This window comes from Patagioenas fasciata, chromosome 2, assembly GCF_037038585.1.
Source record: "Patagioenas fasciata isolate bPatFas1 chromosome 2, bPatFas1.hap1, whole genome shotgun sequence".
Lineage (NCBI taxonomy): Eukaryota > Metazoa > Chordata > Aves > Columbiformes > Columbidae > Patagioenas > Patagioenas fasciata.
The window spans coordinates 162017199-162038312 of NC_092521.1; the positions used below are offsets into that span (position 1 = coordinate 162017199).

The window sequence follows — 21114 nt, forward strand, 5'->3', positions numbered from 1 at the left end:
CTCTCTCCAGCAGTTCCCTGTCCTTCTGGAACTGAGAGGCCCAGAACTGGACACAATATTCCAGATGTGGTCTCAGCAGGGCAGAGTAGAGGGGCAGGAGAACCTCTCTGACCTACTGACCACCCCCCTTTTAATCCACCCCAGGTACCATTGGCCTTCCTGGCCACAAGGGCCCAGTGCTGGCTCATGGTCACCCTGCTGTCCCCAGGACCCCCAGGTCCCTTTCCCCTACACTGCTCTCTAATAGGTCATTCCCCAGCTTACACTGGAGCCTGGGGATGTACCAAACAGTGCCTGGCAGAGTCCTAGGATTTTTATCTTATTTAGGTTACAAAATCAGAGTATGGAGGAGTGCGGACATAACACATTTTATTGCCTTGACCCTTGTTCCTGTGCATTCTGCTGATCTCACAGCAGCATGTTGCTGTGAACTCCTGGCAAATCCCGACTCGCTCCCTGCAAAGGAAAGAACCAAATGGGAAGAGGATTGAAGTTCCACAAACAGCAGCAACTTGGTGGTTGTAAATGTATATGTTCCTGTCTAACAACTAATCCAAAGTAAAAGGGCATGGAAAAAATTGCTTATATTCCCACAGCTTGGAATGAACTTTAAGCTGGCTTAAAGCGTGTCCTTCCTTCCTTTACCTCCTCAGCCCTGTGCCAGCACAGTTGGTGTGATCAGGAATGAACTTGTGCAGGGAATCAATCAAAGTTAACACTAATCTGGGAGGAAAAAATGTTTAATGTACCCCAGATTCGTGTGCTGACTCCACGGTTTGTTCAGGGATGGCAGAGCAGGTGCACAAGAGGAGATGTGGGGAGAACAATGTTGTCTAGAAATGCAATCTTATCTGGACAGACTGTTAGTGAATAACATTCCCCCTACCCCATTCCTCATTATCGCACGTCTTTAGTTCACAGTGGTACACGGACATCACTTTATAAGTGTACAATTTCATGTTTTAGCTAAATGCGAAGGATATTTTCCTTCTCTCTTAATTTTCTTGTGTCTTGAGAACGTAGTTACATGGATTAATATATCTATAAATAAAAATGAATGTTTGCAGCAGATGGATGCTTTTATAGCCTAAATAAATAAATATCATTCTGATTTTTTTGTTGTTTTGTTTTTAACAGAAGTCAAAGAGCAATCTGCAGAAGAGGATGCCCAGACGGAGGCGGAGAGCACCAAGCAGCTAACACCAGTCCTTCAGCGCTCAGTGTCCCAGGAGTCCGCCAGCTCCACTGCCTCCGTGGCTGTGGAAGCCAAAACCAGGTGAGGGATGGAGGGGACAGGCGCTGAGAGCCGGGTGCTGGGGTGTAGAGCACTCGGGGTGCAGGTTTGGGACCTGCCGCTGGTGCTTTGAGGTGCTGGCAGCAGCACCTTGGCCTTGAGGCTGATGGAACCTCCATAGGGAGATGGAGGTGAAAAGCACATTCCTTGAGTGTTGTCCTCAGGCTACACTGGGAAACCCTTCAGTTCCAGTATATTAGCCATTTAAATTAAAACAGACGCAAGTGATGGGAGATAAAATGTGATTACTGAAGCTTTCTGAAGTTCCAGCTTGTGTGTGTGTGTTTTCAGGAACAAAGTAAAACAAATCTCTTGTTATTTCCACTGCTTTCTTCCTTGTTTCAGAATTTATAATACAGGAAATAACTTCTGTGGGATTTTTTTTTACTTTTTATCAATATAAATGACCCAAAAAGCAGTGTAAGTATTCATCACCTTACTTAAAGGAAACCAGAACACGTTGTCGGTGATCACTGTTGAAACAGATTCACAGAATTCTTGCAGAGCTGCTTTGTTGAAGCCCTGATAACAATTTTAATCCATTAGTGGGTCTTTTCCCCTCCAGAAATTGCTGTTACCAGTTACTTGCAGGTAGGGGTGTGATTATATTTTGACAGACTTGGAGGGAATTGTCATCATCATTTTACTTTCTCCTAATCCAACTTGGGGCATATTTTCCTTGCACAAAAAGTTACTTCATCTGCTTGCTGCGTACATCATTTTCATGTTTCACATGCTCACGAACTTCTTAGGTTCCAATAGGTACTTCCCTTCTTCCAGACAATTTCGCTTAAATAGATCTTATGTGTACACCCGAATGAAATACACAGAAGAATTTCTGTTCTTAATGGAATTTTCCGAAGCCGGTATTGAGTTGCAGTAAATATGTGGACCAGCTTGAACCGAACAGCTGTTTTGGTTCTCTCTTTGACCCTGGTTTGGATCATTTGCAGAAGTTTTAGTGCTGTTTTCTCTTCTTTCTGTTCTTCTCAAGGTTACTTTCTTGCTGTTATCATGACCAGTTGATGACAACACTTTCCCCAGCCATAAACTTGTTTCTTAAAAGCTGAAGAAGAGACTTCTAAAAAGACTTCGGCATTTGCCCTCAACTCTTCCTTCCAACTGGAAGTGTTGGCTTTGATTAGTCAAGATTTAAAGGCGGTTATGGGCCCATTCCTTTGGCCGATCAAAGCATTAAAAAGCTAAATAGTGTTAATTTTTAATTAAAATAACAGTGATCAGGCTTTGTCTCTCACATTTTGAAAGCAATCTATGAAGGAGATGCAAAGAAGTTAATTGGAAGTCATAGGTGTCTCTGATCGCAGGTAACTTTGGTTCCGGACTTAGATGCAGAATTGGTATTAGTTGCAGAAGGCATTGATCTCCTCATTACAATGGGGGGAAAAAGATATATATCAGGGATTTTTTTTAGCCCCGTGTCTTGAAACACACACTGGTGATGTTTGGTTGTGTAACGGTGGGAGGAGATGTATCAAGATTTGGGATAAAGTGTGATTCAATAGAGACTTTAAGCCTGTAACTTGGGGAGGTGGTTTTGAAGCTGATTTCTGAATTAATCATACTCATTAGCTTCATCTCTTTTTTGGTAAGTTTTTCTGGTTTTATTTTATCATATAAGTGACTTAATCCAGTGGAAGTGTTTATATATTTAGAAGTAAATTTAGGTATGTGAGACATAGGATAATTATGGAAATATAACAGACAGTGGAGAAATTGCCTAGAACACAGAAAGAGCCAAATCCTCCACCAGAAGTAGATGCAGGTGTAGGTGGAGCTGCTTTGCTGTCACTTTTTTCAGAGCTGAGTAGAAGACAATTCTGGGTGAATGTCAGGAGGATGGAGCCAGGCTCTTCTCGGTGACAACCAATGATAGGACAAGGGGCAATGGGTTCAAACTGGAACACAGGAGGTTCCATTTAAATTTGAGAAGAAACTTCTTCACGGTGAGGGTGTCAGAGCCTGGCCCAGGCTGCCCAGGGAGGTTGTGGAGTCTCCTTCTCTGCAGACATTCAAACCCACCTGGACACCTTCCTGTGTAACCTCATCTGGGTGTTCCTGCTCCGGCGGGGGATTGCACTGGATGAGCTTTCCAGGTCCCTTCCAGTCCCTGACATTCTGTGATTCTGTGAAAAATAGTGATTTTAACATAGTAGGATGTTCGGATTTCAGTAGCTGAGACATGAGCCAAAGCTTGGCTTGTGTGGCGTTTTTCTCTGGATCCCTCCTGAGACTGGAGCTAAATTAAGAACATTCAAGAGAAAGGCAAGAGGGAAGATGGTCAATGTTGGAACCTTTCTGAGGTGGGACATGGGGTGTCCCAAGAGAACTATGAACTGCAAATGGGATTGGGGCGGGGAATTCAACAACAGATTTAGGATTAGTGCTCAGAAAGCAATGTACTAAACCCCATTAAAATAACCAGTATCTGAGGCACAGTGGGGCAGGGAGGCTGGGAGGGGTGAGTTGGGTGTGTGTGCTCAGGAATGAGTGAATTATTGACCACATGTGGGGACGGGCAGCAACGTCAAGCAGAGATAAACTGTCGAGCCTGGCAGCGGTGAAAGCAACGCTGCCAGCTCTTATATATCACGAGCGTCATGGGGCTTGGAGCCTTTTCCTTTGCTTGTTCCCTTTTTTTGCTTTTTATAAGCCTTGTGAGAAGCTTCTGTCAGCCCAGGGCTTATGGCTGAGTGGAATGCAGGTTCTTGGAACGGCGTTTTCTCCCTGGGCCGGTGCTGCCTGCGGAGCGCAGGGAAGCGCAGCCAGAAACCCGCCGCGATTCAAGCCGAGCCGCGTCCACCTTCCTCCTCTGCTTCCCACATCGGCATTAAAAGCTAACGAGAACGGCCTAGAAACACAATTCCATAGCAGAACAAAACACCTTTTTGCTCTCTGTCTACTTCCAGAGACTGTAAATTGCATTAATTGCACATTTTCAGCCCTTTCGCCGTAATCATAAAGACAGAACGTTCTTAAAATAAACAGGTAGAAACTGAGATTTTCACACAGCTCGTTTGATTTTGGTACTTGGGTCTGCTGAATATCTGCCCTTATGAGACTGACATTAAAACTACAAAATAACAACCTGGCAACACACCTTCCGACTTTCCTGCTTCGCTTGTAATTGGACAAAGCACATAATTTTCATTCCAGACCAATTGCACTATTCCCTCTTATTTTGTTGCTGCTGCTGCTAAGATCAAATTGGAGTCTGGAGATGGAGGGCTGGGGGGCTTTATTCCACTGAAAAGAAGTGGTTGGTGAACATCTGTTGATTGTGTGAACAAAGAAAATGGTGGAGAAGTAGCCATGAATTTATCTTTGTTCCTTTTTATTATTTTTTAATCATCAAAGAAAGTACATCACAAAACTTGCAACACTCAGTGGAAAAAGAAATTGTGGAGTGGCTGAGAGATTAGATAATCTGGACAGAGTAACAATGCATTGATGGAAGGAGAAGCTGGATGAAGGGACTTGAGCACAAGACCTATGGGGAGAGGCTGAGGGAGCTGGGCTTGTTCAGTCCGGAGAAGAGGAGGCTTAGAGGTGAGCTCAGCACTCTCTAGAATGACCTGAAGGGAAGTTCTAGCCAGGTGGGGATTGGGCTCTTCTCCCAGGCAGTCAGCAACAGGGCAAGGAGGCATGGGCTTCAACTCTGCCAGGGGAAATTTAGGCTGGATATTAGAAAGAAATTCCTTGCAGAGAGAGTGGTCAGGCATTGGAATGGCTGCCCAGGGAGGTGCTGGACTCACCATCCCTGGAGGTTTTTAAACTGAGATTGGACATGGCACTTAGTGCCATGATCTGGTCAATGGACTGGAGTTGGACCAAGGATTGGACTGGATGATCTCTGAGGTCTTTTCCAACCCAGTTGATTCTGTGATCTTCAGGCAGGAGGGAGTTAGATGAATATTTAACATTAAAAATACATTTAGGAAATCATTGAAGTTGTAAAGTCAGGCGCATACTTTACAAGATACCAGTGTTAGGATTAATATTTTGAAACTCTGATTATTTCTTTTCATGAGTATGTCTTAACAATACAGCTTGTAGTTTTACATTAATGTTTCTCTGCAAGAATTCTCTGTGCAGAGAATGGACCTTATGCACAAAACAGGGCACTTGAGATTGTTGCAGAGTTTTACCTTTACAGTCTCGCATCTAGATCCATGAGAGCATTTAGGGGACCTTCCTCTGAAGTCAGTGGTTGACTTCTGCATCTGCAAAGTGCAGACAGCATTTCTTTGTGTTACAAAAGCAAGTAGTTTAATAATAGTGAAGTAGTATTTCATCCTTTTATCAATGGCCAGTCTAACCCAGAATGAATATGGTCAGACCACACATGGAAAAATTAGAGAGAAGTTAAATATTTGCTGGTTGTCCATCCTGTGTGTTCATGCATTGACTGGGGAGCTGGTCAGATGGAGAATTTTATGACAGATGGTTGTTAAAGGAACTCTGTCTTAGATTCATAGGGCAGGAAGGGACCTTTGGAAGTCATCTGATTCACCTTCTTTTCCCAGGTAGAAATCTACCGCTGTCATTCCAGACAAAAGTTTACATAAACTGCTCCTAAGCCTTAGAGTCATAAAACCTCCAGATCTTCCCTAAACTGTCCCTTCCAGTCTATTCTTTGTTTTTACCAATGGAAACACTTTCCTCACATCTAACCCACACTCTCCTCACTCTGGGTTTATCCCATTACCATCTGCCAAGGATAATGAAGGATAGATCTGGCTCTCGGTTTATTTCCCTAGCCTGCTTTACTTCATAACAAAAACCCCAAATTTGTTCCTTCTTTCTCTGTAGATGATGTTTACTTGAGCTTGGAATCTTCTTGCTAAATTCTCTCCAGATGGTCTGTGTCTTTTTTGGAGCACAGAATGCATATCGCACAAATGGGGCCAAAGAAGGGTCCACAGTCAGCCTCAATCCTTAGGTTGAACTGTTGACATTGTGACTATAATGTGTTTAATGCTCTAATGTAGAACTTGTGTCTTGTGGAATTTGTCACCCACGATCAGTGACATTCATGACGAGGCCACCCGTGTTCAATGACGTTCGTGGCCTTTGAGTTGCACCGACCTTTGCTCCTTGAATTACTCTGTTACACAAGATGGTCCCACCACAGAACCATACTTAGGAATGTCTACTTCTCTCTCTGAGCAGGTGATCCAGGGTTCCGGAGTCCCACTCTCAGCCGTTTTTCTCTCTCCCATCCTCCTATGGCTGCTTGTGTCCACCTGGATCTGTCCTGTGAGCAGCAGGTCCACACTGGCAGGTCAGGGCTGTTGACTGCACAGATTTTCTTTCCTTTGAGAGATGGCAGTCAGACAGACAGACAGACAGAACATCCCGCGGCTGGCAGTCTGTCAGACCGTGCTGAAGGACTGATACCAGCTCTTGATACACAGTGTAGACCAAGCTTAGAAGTGGGTGGGATGTCTGCTTTGTCAGAGAATTGCACAGAGATGTGTTCATCGCAGGTGACAGTAAGAGCCTGGGATCTTTAGTTCTGTTCCAGTGTTGCGTGAATACCAAGTCTTCTCTCACTTCTTCCAAATGTCACCTTTTCTGGTTTTCTTGACTTCCAGCTTTCTTTGTCAGACTCTTCCAATTGCTCATGTTGTTGACTCCTCATCATATTCCCATTCTCTTTTTCTAAGCCTAGTCTCTGTTCATCAGTTCTAATAATTGTTTCAGTGTCCACTCAGTTGTCATTTCTTCTTTTTTGGCTCTTCCCCTGATGTGAATTTTCCTTCCCCCACCTCCAGTGGCTCCCAGACAGATGTTTGTAACATGTTTCTTCTTAGCCTTTTCTCCTTTTTCCTGTTCATTTTCCTTGTCAGCTGAGTTCTCTGCGTGCTTCCTTTGGCTTTTGGTGTGATCTATGTTATTCCACACAGTCAATGGACAGGAGGTTGGAGCATGGAGGGGGTTGGTCTCTTCTCCCAAGTAACAAGGGACAGAACGAGAGGAAATGGCCTCAGGTTGCACCAGGGTAGGTTCAGTTTGGATATTAGGAAAAATTTGTTCCCAGAAAGGGTTGTCAGGCATTGGAACAGGCTGCCCAGAGCAGTGGTGGAGTCACCATCCCTGGAGGGGTTTAAAAGACATATAGATGAGATTCTTAGTGACATGGTTTAGTAACAGTGTTAGGTGATGATTGGACTCGATGATCTTGAGTGTCTCTTCCAACCAAAATCACAGAATCACAGAATCAACTGGGTTGGAAAAGACCTCAGAGATCATCAAGTCCAACCCTTGGTCCAACTCCAGTCCATTTACTAGATCATGGCACTAAGTGCTGTGTCCAATCTCAGTTTAAAAACCTCCCTGGGCAGCCATTCCAATGCCTGACCACTCTCTCTGCAAGGAATTTCTTTCTAATCTCCAGCCTAAATTTCCCCTGGCAGAGTTGAAGCCCATGCCCCCTTGTCCTATTGCTGACTGCCTGGGAGAAGAGACCAATCCCCACCTGGCTAGAACTGCCCTTCAGGTCGTTCTAGAGAGTGATGGGGTCACCTCTAAGCCTCCTCTTCTCCAGACTGAACAAGCCCAGCTCCCTCAGCCTCTCCCCATAGGTCTTGTGTTCAAGTCCCTTCCCCAGTCTTGTTGCTCTTCTCTGGACCCGCTCCAGCACTTCAATCTCTTTCCTGAACTGAGGGGCCCAGAACTGAACACAGTACTCCAGGTGTGGCCTCTGCAATGCAGAGTACAGGGGAAGGATCACTGCCCTTGTCCTGCTGACCACGCTATTTTTGATACAGGACAGATTCTATGATTCTATAATTCTATATGATTCTATGCTTCTATGATTTAAATGACAGAATCTGAACTGACAGCATCCCGAAGCCGTAGTTGCAAAGATGATCCCAGTGAGTGTCTCTAACCTTTTCTGGAAGGATGTTTGTTGGCGGGGTGAGGATGGTGCATATGGAGTCTGCTCGCACATAGGGACGCTGAGAGGATGGAGTGTGCTTAGTGAAGAGAGGATTTTTGAGCTTGTAGCTTCGATGTGCTAAAGCTTTGCTCAAACATGTGATCTCCTTGGTAAGGTTAGAAACATTTGGAGGAACGAGTTTGGACTCATTTTCATAGGCTTACAGAAAATGTATCTGTAACTTCAAAAATGAATATAGTAAAGCTTAAAAAGTTTCACAGAGCAGCAGAAAGGTTGATCAGACATGGAGCAGCTTTCCTGTGGGGTCCTAAGTAAGCCAGGACCTTTCCATCTGTAAAAGAGATGTGGGGGGGAAGATAAGAGGCTTTCAAAATCACAAGTGGCATGGGGAGGGTAGCTGTATGTTGACTGTTCACTTTCTTTTAATTCAAGAAACTAGGGGACATCAAATGAAACTTTAAAGGGTTAGATACAAACTACAAGGAGGTGATTCTTTTCGCAGCAGATAGTTGTCTAGAGTGACGTGGAAATCCTCGCCAGAGGATGTTGTGGTTTGCTGAAAATTTGTGTGAGGTCAAGAGGAAACTGAGCAAGTTCATGGAAGAAACTGAGATTTACTGAATATACAGGAATCACAGCTGATACAGGGAGGCCTTGAAATACTGGGAGGTACGAGTAGTATTGTATGTTTGCCCTGTGCATCTGTTTATCGTATTTCCAACACTGACGATACGGGGCTGATGAGCCTTTAATCTGCTCAGCACCCTTTCGACTAAAGAGCCCCCACTCTGTTTTATTTCAGCTCTTCCGTAAACATATTCCCAAAGAAAAAATACAAAGTTTGGGTTTTGCAGAACAGCATTTTTCCTTTCACTAATGTGACTGAACAATTTTGATGAAACTTTCTTGAAAAACTGTTTTGTTGGCTTTAAAGCCAACTTGATGTATCATAGAATCATTTCAGTTGGAAGAGATCCTCAGGATCATCGAATCCAACCATCACCTAAATCCAGCACTAAACGATGTCCCTAAGAACCTGGTCTAAACGCCTTTTAAACCCCTCCAGGGATGGTGACTCCACCACTGCCCTGGGCAGCCTGTTCCAATGCCCGACAACCCTTTCCAGGAAGAAACTCTTCCTAATATCCAAACTGAACCTCCCCTGGTGCAACTTGAGGTCATTTCCTCTCATCCTATCACTTGTTCCTTGGGAGAAGAGACCAACCCCCTCCATGCTCCAAGCTCCTTTCAGGCAGTTCAGAGATCAGAAGGTCTCCCCTCAGCTCCTGGTCTCCAGCTGAACCCCCCAGTTCCATTCTATATGGGTTTTTTGTGGAGACTACAAGTCAGTTCAGTTGGACATTAAAGAATTATTTCTAAATTGACTTGGAGTAGCCTCGAAATCACTTTGCGCAGCACTGACATGCTGGTAATGCTTCCTGCATTTAGGGTTTGTGAAGTCCTAGCTGAGCTTCAAACATTTGTTTAGGTTAAAGCTGACACATACTGTTGATGAATAAGAGCGTATTTTCATATTTTTTCCAATTTTAAAATGTCAGTAAAAGATGTTGTTTTGGTGGTGGTGTTTGGAGGGTGATGTTTTCTCTCTTTCAAATGAGAAGAGTATCATTAAGTTGATTATATGGCTGTAGAACTCCAGCTGTGCTGGTGTGAAAAAATGGGAAAGCAGTTATTGTCTAATGAGGTTTAATTGCTTTGTGCAAACCTAAAGTTTTAAAATTCTTCACCTGAAGTTCATATGAACCCCCTGTCCTTTTTTTTAAAGAAATTGTCCTGCATAAGTTAAAGACTCATTTCAAATCCACTCTGTAATAGTGTGACAGTGTCAAACCGTTTCAAGATTTAAAATTGTTCTGCAATTCTGCTCCCTATTGGAAAGAGAACGCTTTGTGTGTCAAACACTTAAATATGGCTTGCAGCTGAGAGCTATAGCATCTTTCTCTTTGTGGTGTCTCCATGTTGCCCTTTCCATCCTCCACCATCCTTAGTATCCTTCATTCCAAAGGGTGATTTATTGGGTTGTTAACCCTGTGTCAATGTGAAGTTGCTGTACATTGCCTGATGTGTTTTCTTCAGGAGTTTCCTTTCAAGTTTCTTTATTATTGAGGTCCAGATATTTACACGTTATTTAAATGAAGCCAAAAAGCCTAATTTGAACACCAAGTTGTAGAATAACTTCACCTCTGTGAGTATCTCACATGTATTAGAACTCACACCGATGCAAACCCCCAGCGTTGTTTTAAGCCAGAAATTGTTTTTTTTTCACTTTACGTGCAGCTTTCAGGTCTTGAATTGAATTTACGTAAATGATCAATGGTGCATCTTCACTAGGAAGAAAAACAATTTACTCTTTAACACAAAACGAGAGGGAAGCCAAAGGTAGTTTGTGCATTAGCACAACTTGGCATAGCTAGATAAATAGTAGGTCCCCTGTAGTGTTTAATTTAGCCTTTTAACATATGTTAAAACTGCTAACAGGGTTAGGTGGGAGAAGAATTCTCAAGGCCAATTCTCATCAGTCTGCTTTGGTAATCAGTACAAACGATGCTCTGAAGCTCTGTTTTACTCCCAGATATTCCATTTCATTGTGCTGAGCTTAATTTCAATCGTGAAAAATAGATGTTTAAAACATGTAAAATTCCTGTAACACTTTTGCTGACACAACGCCAGGTTTTATGCTTCTCAGTTTCACCTTTCAAAAACGCTAAAGCGGGTGTGAAAAAGGCATCCTGAAGGCATTTCCAGACACTGAGGAAAATTATTGCATAATTCCTTTAAAAACAAACAAACTCGTAGCAAAAATCAAATGGTACCCTCTTCACCTTCTTTTTCAACCCAAAGCATGAATCATTGTTTTTATGCCTTTTTTTTTTAGCTTCAGTGCGATCATTATCATGACAAATGGCACTAGTGATCATCTGTAACTCAATGGTTATAGCTGGTGGATCTTACTGGAACTGCCGTGCCTTGGGGTTTCTCAGAGATAACCCATTGCCTTTCGCTTTTTAAACAGCAACAATGCCCTCTGCTTTTAATAAGATTGATTGAAAAGGTGAATGCACAAACTTCACAGAATCACAGAATGTCAGGGATTGGAAGGGACCTGGAAAGCTCATCCAGTGCAATCCCCCCGCTGGAGCAGGAACACCCAGCTGAGGTTCCACAGGAAGGTGTCCAGGCGGGTTTGAATGTCTGCAGAGAAGGAGACTCCACAACCTCCCTGGGCAGCCTGGGCCAGGCTCTGGCACCCTCACTGGGAAGAAGTTTCTTCTCAAATTTAAGTGGAACCTCTTGTGTTCCAGTTTGTACCCATTGTCCCTTGTCCTACCATTGGCTGTCACCGAGAAGAGCCTGGCTCCATCCTCCTGACACTCACCCTTTACATATTTATAAACATTACTGAGGTCACCCCTCAGTCTCCCCTTCTCCAAGCTCCAGAGCCCCAGCTCCCTCAGCCTTTCCTCACACGGGAGATGCTCCACTCCCTTCAGCATCTTTGTTGCCCTGCGCTGGACTCTCTCCAGCAGTTCCCTGTCCTTCTGGAACTGAGGGACCACAACTGGACACACTATTCCAGATGTGGGCTCAACTTCTTTGATAATTGGTGTCCTGCAGTAGGCTTAAGGTGATAAAAAAGCATCTCTTGAGGCGAGTCCATGAGTTTGTATTTCTCCTGCTGTCCACAGCCTCTGTTCACATCTGGAGGCCTCTGGGGTTCCCGTGCACGTTCTCCTGAAGGAACGGGGCCTTTAGCAGGCGGCTGTGGGATTTTTTTAGTCTGCCTCCTTCAGCAGGTAGCACTGACAGGGTTTTATGCCTTCAAGTGTCGTACCAAGACATGCTCAGCATGGGCCTCTTGCTGCCTTACTTGGCGTTCAGCTCTACAGGAGACACGGAGGGAAGTTATTCCTATGAAAAGAAGGGAAATTCATACACAGAGTTGCGGGTGGATGGCAGTGCCATGTATCAGTGCGGACCCTCGTGCCTTCTACCCAGGAATGAAGCATAGGCAAGTGAGCGGCCACATCTGGTCCTGTTGAGGGTAACGCGATCTCAGGTGGGTCAGTCTGACGATTTCCGCACAGCGCGGCGCTCACGCAGACCCTGGCGTAGATCAGTGAGTTGTGGGATGCCGCAGAAACAAAACATGTTTACATAAGTCAGTCTGCACATCTGGTTGTTGTCACGGAGCCTTGGCTGACACGGGACACCCCAGTGCCATTTTCCAATGCGGGAGGGTCCCGGAGGGGCTTCTGCTCACGCTGTGTGACTACAGCGGCACTTGGTGTGCTTTAAGTGTTTGTAATGCTGGTGGTCAGCCTTAGAATAATTCTGTTTAACAAAATAAAACGCTTTGGGACTGTTGATTTTACCTTAATTCTCTTAACCGAATATTTGCAGGTGAGCCAGGAGGATGTTTCTCCTTCTCTGGTTGTAATTTAATATTGTGCAACGAGTTGCCCAATAGTGAATGTGTTGAAATGAACTCCTTCAAATGGGAAAGTCTGTGTTTTAGGATGAGCTGTAATGACTGTCATCGGTCAAGGAGAGGAAATAGTGACTGTTCTTCTCCCTTCCTCCAGGTTTAATGGGCTGGAGGGCATTTTGTTTTCCTTTCTCGGGATATGAACTGGGGAGGATCGTAGCATCTGAGATTCTTGTTGTGGGGTTGAGTAAGTTCTGCGTGAGGAACGGGCACTGAGACAACTCAATAAAATAACTCATAGAAGCAAGTGGCTGTGGCAGAGTGCTGAGATCTACATGTTTCTAGTTAGAAGGAACATCTTTTTAACAAGATCTGAGTGTGAATCTCCTCTCATGGCTTGGTAGGAACAGACATTAGTTCAGACATTATTAGCCCTGTTGCTTCTTTCTGCATCCCCCAAACCCAGGTATCTGGTTTGTTCTGAATAGATTTTTTCATCTGCCTCATGTATGAAATCCTTTGGGATGAGATGAGGTATATAAGCACCTGCTGGTAGTAAACCACCTATGGAATTTTAAACCTATATAAAAAGGTAACATTTGTTCTGGAAAAATTTAGGACTTAAGTTGCATTTACAAATAATGATAAATTTGTATTTTTGTTTGGAGCATCATAGATATGTCTTAAATAGAGTATTGGTGAGCTTTGAATCTCTTTTTTCCTTAGTAGCTTATAAAATATATGTGACAAATCATCTTTTGCTTGTTATCCCATTTTGAATTAGCCTGTTCTGCAAATATGCTAATTATGATAACAGATCTAGGGTTTGATCTTAAGAGTTGCCAGTATCTCTGTTTTGTTATCTCCAATATGAGAGCTCTTCTTGCATCACAGATTTAGATCCTCTAATTGCGTATTGACATATGGAAAGTAGATTTGTAAGTACTTTCTGCAATCCTCAGATGATAGGAATAAAAAAAACCCTCTTACCTTCTGCCCGTACAGACGTAAGTTAAAATATTTACTGAGCACTTCAACCTAAAAGGCTGACGCGATGGAACTGGCCACTTTGTTGTGAGTGACAAACCAGCGACGTGCCGTGTTGGAATCCTAGAATCATTTCAGTTGGAAGAGACCCTCAGGATCATCGAGTCCAAAGTGGCTTTGCCACCGAGGGTCCCTCCACCATCCAGACACTGCTTACCCTCCCTGGAAAGAGCAAAACTCTTTTTTCTCCCTTCTTTTATAACCCTTCCCCTCAATCTCAGCCGCACACTCTTGGCAGCGGTCTGGGAATGTTCTGCTGCTCCCGTCTTTAACTTCTGCATCTCTGTGATCACAAACCTTTAGCAAAAGGTTCCCCAGCCCCCTCCCCGTGTGCTCAGCTGTGGTCCCCAGCTTTGCTGGAGCAGGAGCACAAACCAGCAGATTTGTGGCAGCAAAACTGCTGCTCCTGGTTTTTAGCATCGCTCTGCCGGGATAAAATTACTGCTGGAAGTTGGGATGCAGGAGCCACCTCACCAGAAATATCTGCTTTACGCCTCTATTCCTTTTTCCACTTTAAAAGTCAGTTGTGTGTTTGGTTTTTGTTTTGTTTTGCTTTGTGTTTTTTTTTTTTTTTTTTTTAATTATTGTTTTGTATGTCTTTTATAAACCTTAACATTATTGCATATTTGCCATCACTTCCCTTTAAGGAGCTTTGTTTATTTAGTCATAATTATCCTCAAGTCTTCTAATGAGCAGTGATAGTCTGTCCTAACAGGATGTATGAATAATTATTTATTCCGCTGTGGATAATCTCATGTTTGTAACTAGTGTAATTTATATACCATGGCGCTGCCTGTTTAAATCTCTTAAGTCTCCTCACAAGTCTCTCTGGTCTCAACTGGCATAAATAGCTTTGCTTTCCCTTTCTTGCTGGCTCAGGCTGCGAGGCCACATCAGGTTTCACTGGTAGTCTAGTAGTCATTTATTTGTTGCTCTATCACATTGAAAACTAGCTTATAAAATAGACATATGTACTGTTTAGCTGTAACTATTAATTCCCCCCCGTTCTTATGCTACATTTATCTGTATTTTCTTTGCGTTTTTTAATCTTTGGGTGCATTTTTCTCAAGGTTTCTGGAACGTGTCAAACGTTCACCATCAGTTCTGGGGGTAGCGCTGGCTGATGCTGCTCCTGTGCGGCCGAGGCCGTGAATGTGAGGATGAATATTTCCTCACAGTGCTGTGGTAGCGTCTTCATCTGAGTACCATGATGGGACCAGTTTTACCTGCCCACTAACATGCGTGTCCCCAAGGGTCTGTCTGCCTCAGGGAAAATGTAATCTTACCTATAGAACATAAGTAAAAGAATTTAGCTTCATGTTGCGCTCTTGACACGCTGCCCCCTTCCATATAGTAGCAAAGTTGAAAGGCGTTTTGTGTACCCACTTGTAATTTCTTCCTATTATTTTTTTTTCCTAGTGTTTCTCTGTGTTGAGAGCAAAATAACTGTCTCAGAGATTAAACCAAATCAGTGTCTTCTATTCTGAACTGGAACTTTTCTCCTTTTGCCTTTTTCTGTTGCTGCTCCTACCTCACTGGGTTCTAAAGCACAGGCACTCTGTATTTTCGCCCCCCCGAATTTAGTAGATGTAATACAGGAATTTAGCCTTAAGGTTTTCTCTTCCTCCCACCTTACATCCTTCCAGTCACCCGCCCCACACAGAGTGTCCCAAACCCAGATGTGCCACCTTGCATATGCACTGAAATCTGTTTTAAGTGGGATCCAGGCAAAACCAACCCTCTGTTCAAACGCTGATGCATCTTTTGGGGGTCTTAGGGGCATAAATATGAAAACAGAATTGCTCATTTAAGCATAAAAAGACGTGTTAAATGGCCTTCCTTTAATGCAAACTGCATCAGTTGCAGAAGTTCACCTTTTGAAGTTTGTGGATATATTTATTATAGAAGTATTTTTCAGTAGTTCCCGCATGAGGTGACACAAGGAGCGCTACCAGAGCTGTCGTTTCAGTGCTGTTGCTGTGTTGTGCGTGTTAAAACACAATTGCAAAGGGTACAGGGATGCTGTAGCAATCACAGCTCTGTAAATATAAATTTCCTCTAGTAAAACTTTCAAGTAATGTTTTATTTTTAAATATTAATGTAAAAAGGGTGTTTGGATTTGTGTATGTTATACCCTGGCATGTGTGACCGTAGCCATTGCTGTGATTTTTCTCATTCTTCCATTTTTTTTTCCATTTCATTAATCCTTTTGGTGAACAGTATTTGCACATTGTGTCACACATAATGCATATTCACTTATAGAAAGGTATACGAGTATTAATGTTCTGTGTTCAAAAAGGCAGAGCTTTGGCATTTCTGTGGTGGCAACGCTCAGTTCTTCTAATAGGTGTTTTGCCTGGTTTCCTGATGCCTTTTAGTGAGTGTGTGTATGGAGATACAGAATTGTTATACAAAAAGGTTATATGCATCGTTAGAGTATTATATGTGGTTTGGTTTTGGTTGTTGTTTTTTAGTCACGCACTTTTGTGAAGAAAAATGTTATTTTAGCGAAACTGTAAATTGGCTGGAAATAGTGTTTCTGAATGCTGAATTCTGATACCTGACAGCGCGTGGGAGCTTTCATTGTTATAAAGGGTTAAATTGGCATGAAAGTTGCTCTTTGATGGGGCATCCTCTGCTGTTTTCCCCCCAGAAAAATAAGTAATGTTCTTCCTTTTCCCAGCGAACAACTCTGCGCCTTTTGTTACTGTGGAGAACGGAGCTCATTAGGACAAGGAGACTTAAAACAGTTCAGTCCAACTCCTGGGTATGTTATCCCATGGAAAAACCAGCCTTTAAATAAGAGTGAAGCCAGCGACAGCACCGATGGAGCTTGCGAGAGAACTCCAAGGCAAAACTCAGTGCCGCGCAAACAGAGAGGACAGAAGTAAGTGCATTCTACAGTAAATGTGGGGGGGCTTGTTTTGCGTGAAGGTCAGGAAGCATCTTTGCAGATGGCGGTAGGCAAATAACTTGAATTTGTGAAAATATGGTCCATTAATATTAGGAATGAAAAAAATAGCTGCCTCTTCCCTTTTTTAAAGATTGGTTGGCTTCTCCCTTCCAGTGAAAATCTTGACTCTGGAAGAACATAGGAAAGAAACACAGTTATCGTAAAGCACAGATCTACTTGTGAGGTTGAAGTAAAAGCATGCACAGGAGTGGAGTCAGAGAAGGGACCCACAAGGATCATGGAGTCCAACTCCTGTCCCTGCACAGGACAACCCCACAGTTCACACCATGTGTCTGAGGGTGTTGTCCAGTCTCTCCTTGAATACTAGAAGATAACAGACTCCTGACATGTGGTGTATTTTGTAGACTGGTGTAACTAGAAGCCCATCTTGTTGAAACTTTACTTTTTACACTTTACTCTTGCAATGGTGAACAATGTTGTTACAGCACATGGCGCAGTTCTTTCCTTTCAGCAGTGGGGGTTGGTGGCAGGTTTCCCAGCAGGCTGGTTTTAGCCATGGAAAGGGCAGCATCCCCTGTCCTCTCAAGGTGGTTCCACCTTTCAGTAATTCTGAAACATGACAGGAACGTGCCCAGCAAGTTTGCTTCAAGATATGGTGTGGCTGGTGATGGCACGTAAGACATGACTGACGGGAGAAGCGTGTTGTAAAATCTGTCTGCCCGTCAAACTCTTTTCAGTGGTGCCCAACGACAGGATGAGGGGCAGTGGGCACAGACTGAAACACAGGAGGTTCCATCTGAATATGAGGAGAAACTTCTTTATTTAAGGTGCCAGAGCCTGGAACAGGCTGCCCATAGAGGTTGTGGAGTCTCCTTCTCTGGAGACATTCAAACCCGCTTGGACACCCTCCTGTGAGATCTGCTCTGGTGAAGCTGCTTTAGACTGGATGATCTCCAGAGGTCCCTTCAGCCCCAACCATTCTGCAATTCGGTCAGTTTGTAGGTACAGGGATTCAGTGGCCGCAGCCTCCAGAGGGGCCCTGGTGGGGCAGGCCGCGCTGGGCCGCTGGTCTTTGAATCTGACCAAAATATACTCAAAAATATGAAATTGCAGGTTGAATTGGGTTGTTCTTTAAATGGGTCAGTCTGATCTTGTGAGAAATATTTATTTTTAATATTAAAAATGCCTTGTCAATTGGGATTTAGGTTTTTCTTAACGTTCCTTTAAACTGCCGTGTTTTGAGCAGCAGCTTAATGTTAGCGGTGGCTCCGCTGGATGTCAGTGGTGTTGAGGAACCAGCTTTGTTGAGGAGAACAGGCTAATTTAGTGCGTTAGTAAGGGGAGTCTTAATGTCAATAGTGTCAGAATTAGGGAGTGTGAGGATGTTGTTGTTCTGTCATGACATGGATCATGAGGATATAATGTAATAAGTGAAGGCTTTTAATGCTTTGGCAGTGCAAGGGGGATGTTACTCTTCTTTTTCCCCACAAACTAAGGTTTTGTTTCTGGTTTGTTTTGTTTTGTTTTGTTTTTCCCCACGTATTTCTGAGTGAAATTGTTGAAGCAGAGCATGCAATGGTTTTCATGAAGGCAAAGTTATTGCAGGTTAAAATTCCAGTGTTTATTTCTCATCTTTTTGGTGGTGGGTCTTTTTTCAGCATCTCTGTCTTTAGAGGTTGTAAGCAGGAGAGCAGTGGGGAAGGAGCTGGTTTTGTGCTCTCTCAGCTCCAGAAACTCAGAAGTAGCAGCAAATACACACATTTGAGTTACTAGTGGAGAACAGAAGTGAAGTTTAAAGAACCTTAATAGGAGGCGCAGCACCTCCTTCCTTTCCTACCAGCTGATGAAGCACCGGATGAGACCAGGTCTCAGCCTAATGCACATCCTTACATGTCCAAGATAGTTTTTTGCCTCTAAGAAATAAAGGAGGAGGAATCACCGCTTCTCTCTCTTTTTTTTTTTTAATGGAGTAATCCGAGTTTTATTAATTGTTGTCTGTTGAGATTAGAATTTGTGGGACAAATTAATAAGGTTATAAACCAGATCCTCGCATGTCAGCAAAGTACAGTAGTGATTATATCGCTGCAGTTTTCAGTCCCTCCACACTCTTTTCTTCCTGTTACGATTCCCTTCCTTTCCCTGCTCTTTTTTTTTTTAACACCTTGATGGCATTGGATCAAGATCTTATTTCCAAGCGGCTTTTTCTACTCATGGTGCTGTATTTTACAGGCACCTTCCCCCTGGCCGGGGCGGCCTCCTTTGAGGACACCGTCCGTGCTGTTCACACTGCAAGGAAAGGGCCACGTGAGCGCTGCCGCTGGTTCTCTCCACTCCCACCGCTCTCATTTCTTCCCTCTACACGTCTTCTTCCCCACAGCAGCACAGGCCGCCTGCTGTTACGTAGTTCTCTGTTCCAAGGGTTGGGCAAGTGCTAATATCAAACAGAAGTGGACTTTAAAAGCAGCAGCGTGTGTGTCCTGGAGAATTAAGAAGAGAGCAGGCTGGGGAAAGGGGCATTTCACCAACTGCTTTTTTTAATCTATTGTATAGCAGCTTTAGCTGGAAAAATTTTTTTTTGGTGAAAAATGCTGGGCTACAGTGTGAGGAAGAAAGACTTTTGTTCACGCTGATGTATATTTTATCGTGTTTGGCAAAATTCATAGTGACTTCCCCTGAGTTTTGGATCATTTACAAGTATCTAGTTATTGAACAAAGAACGTGGTCGCTTCTAAGTTTGTTTTTCTGCTCCCCGCTGCAGATCTCGATCGAGTATAGCATCGTGTACAAGTGTAAGCACCCAAACCGCTTCTGACGATCAGGTTGTCAAATTCTGGGATGAACTCAGTTCAGTTGGCTTACCAGATGATGTTGATCTTCAAGCCTTATTTGAGCCAACAGGTAAGAAATGTCACTATCCTCCTTTTTTCCCATCCAATAGTAGTACAGTAGCTACAATGACAGCGATGCAAGTTGTTTAGCTGTTGGTTTTCGGTGCTCTGCTGTTCGTCAAGTGTTTGATGCTTTTGTAGCTTCTGCCAGTGTTATGTGACGGTTTTGTATGTTCTCATCTTCAAGTGCTGGACAGAACTGTTGTTGTATGGGCAAACGTTTGTAATCTACTGCTGTGTTCAGGTAGTAATAGCTTCAGTGTCACAGTTCTATTTCGCGGAGAAAAGGAAAAAGAAATGAGGTACATCTTAGTATAATTCTTGAAGTCCTAATCCTATAGCCTTACCTAATCTCCTGCTGCTAATGCAGGGTTATCAGAAGTAATGGAAGATTTAAAAGAGCAGGATTGATAAAATAATAGCGACATAATACACTTGGATGTTTCCACTGTTTGCAGGTTTTCTGCCAGAAAACTATCTGGTTTGTCATCTACTCCATCATTTTAATGGAACTTTTCTTTTTACTCAATTATGAATTATTTTTTCAGAAAGCATCTCTGTCCAAATGCTTTGATGCCAGTAGTCTGCTCTTGTGTTTTGCCTCAAAAATGGAAATATATTTTTGCAGTAATATAAACATCATTCTTTTGTGAGTGTGGAAAGTAATTTCAAAGTCTAATTAAAAACAAAATAAAACTTAATGGTCTGTTTTAAATAGTTATACCATAGTGTGTGTGGATGGCTGGGGGGGAGTTAACCATCTAAATGTTTAAAGTTGTTATTATTTGTAGATGACACTTCCCAGACCCTTACAGAGATTTTTGGGGAGGTTTCTTTTGTTGCTGAATGATCGACTTGACCAAGTACCTGATTTCCCCAGCTAATGTAAAGAGTAATTTTGAGTCTAATGTAAAGCTGTCACAGAATTCCTTTGGAAGTATGTGTCATTTGCATTGTTTTCCCTATAAATTAATTAGAAACTTCCTTTAAGAGATACCAGTTGAAATCTGCAAATTCTGCATTTTTTTTGTTATGTAGATAAACGTTTCTATTTATATCTCTATAATGTGTTCGTTGTATTGACACAGTTTTCTCAGTCTCAGCTGGTGAAACACTGTATTTTGAGCTTTTAAGTTTTGTGTAGAATTCTCAAGCATCATGTGAGCGTGTTCTACATTAACATACAGATCTGTATCCAGTCCTTGGGAATCCTGAGTCAGGAGTACATATGTAGACAAATGTTACCTACAGCGAAATACAAGATGTAGTGTAATTCTGCATGTGTATCTCACACTGTATATACAACCTAGTATTACAATTACACAATCAGGCAGCTGAAAATTAGAAACAGATATACAGGCTGTGCTAAAATGAAGAGGAAGAAGTTATATGTCAAAAAAATCACAGGGTATTTAGTGTCTGAGAGTAACTGCAATGGATTTATATATGATAATAAGGGTGTTAAATGTAACAACAAGGAAAACAGGAGGAAGAGAGACTGTTTGTTATATGTGGCAAGTATTTACTCCTAGAACTAAGTTCCATACTCAGAGGCAACGCTTAACCGAGCTGTATGACCCAAGCTCTTTTCTTTCCGGT

At 43.0% G+C, this 21114-nt stretch overlaps 1 protein-coding gene across 13 annotated transcripts in view; it reads left to right on the forward strand.

Moving 5' to 3' along the window:
• KMT2C (lysine methyltransferase 2C) overlaps positions 1 to 21114 on the forward strand; it is a 208179-nt gene that overhangs the window by 68732 nt on the left and 118333 nt on the right. For all 13 annotated transcript variants that reach the window (XM_065829905.2, XM_065829911.2, XM_065829907.2 and 10 more), the window contains 3 exons: positions 1138 to 1276; positions 16397 to 16600; positions 19386 to 19525. In XM_065829905.2, the coding sequence (XP_065685977.1) occupies positions 1138 to 1276; positions 16397 to 16600; positions 19386 to 19525 (483 nt within the window). The remainder of the gene's footprint in view (positions 1 to 1137; positions 1277 to 16396; positions 16601 to 19385; positions 19526 to 21114) is intronic.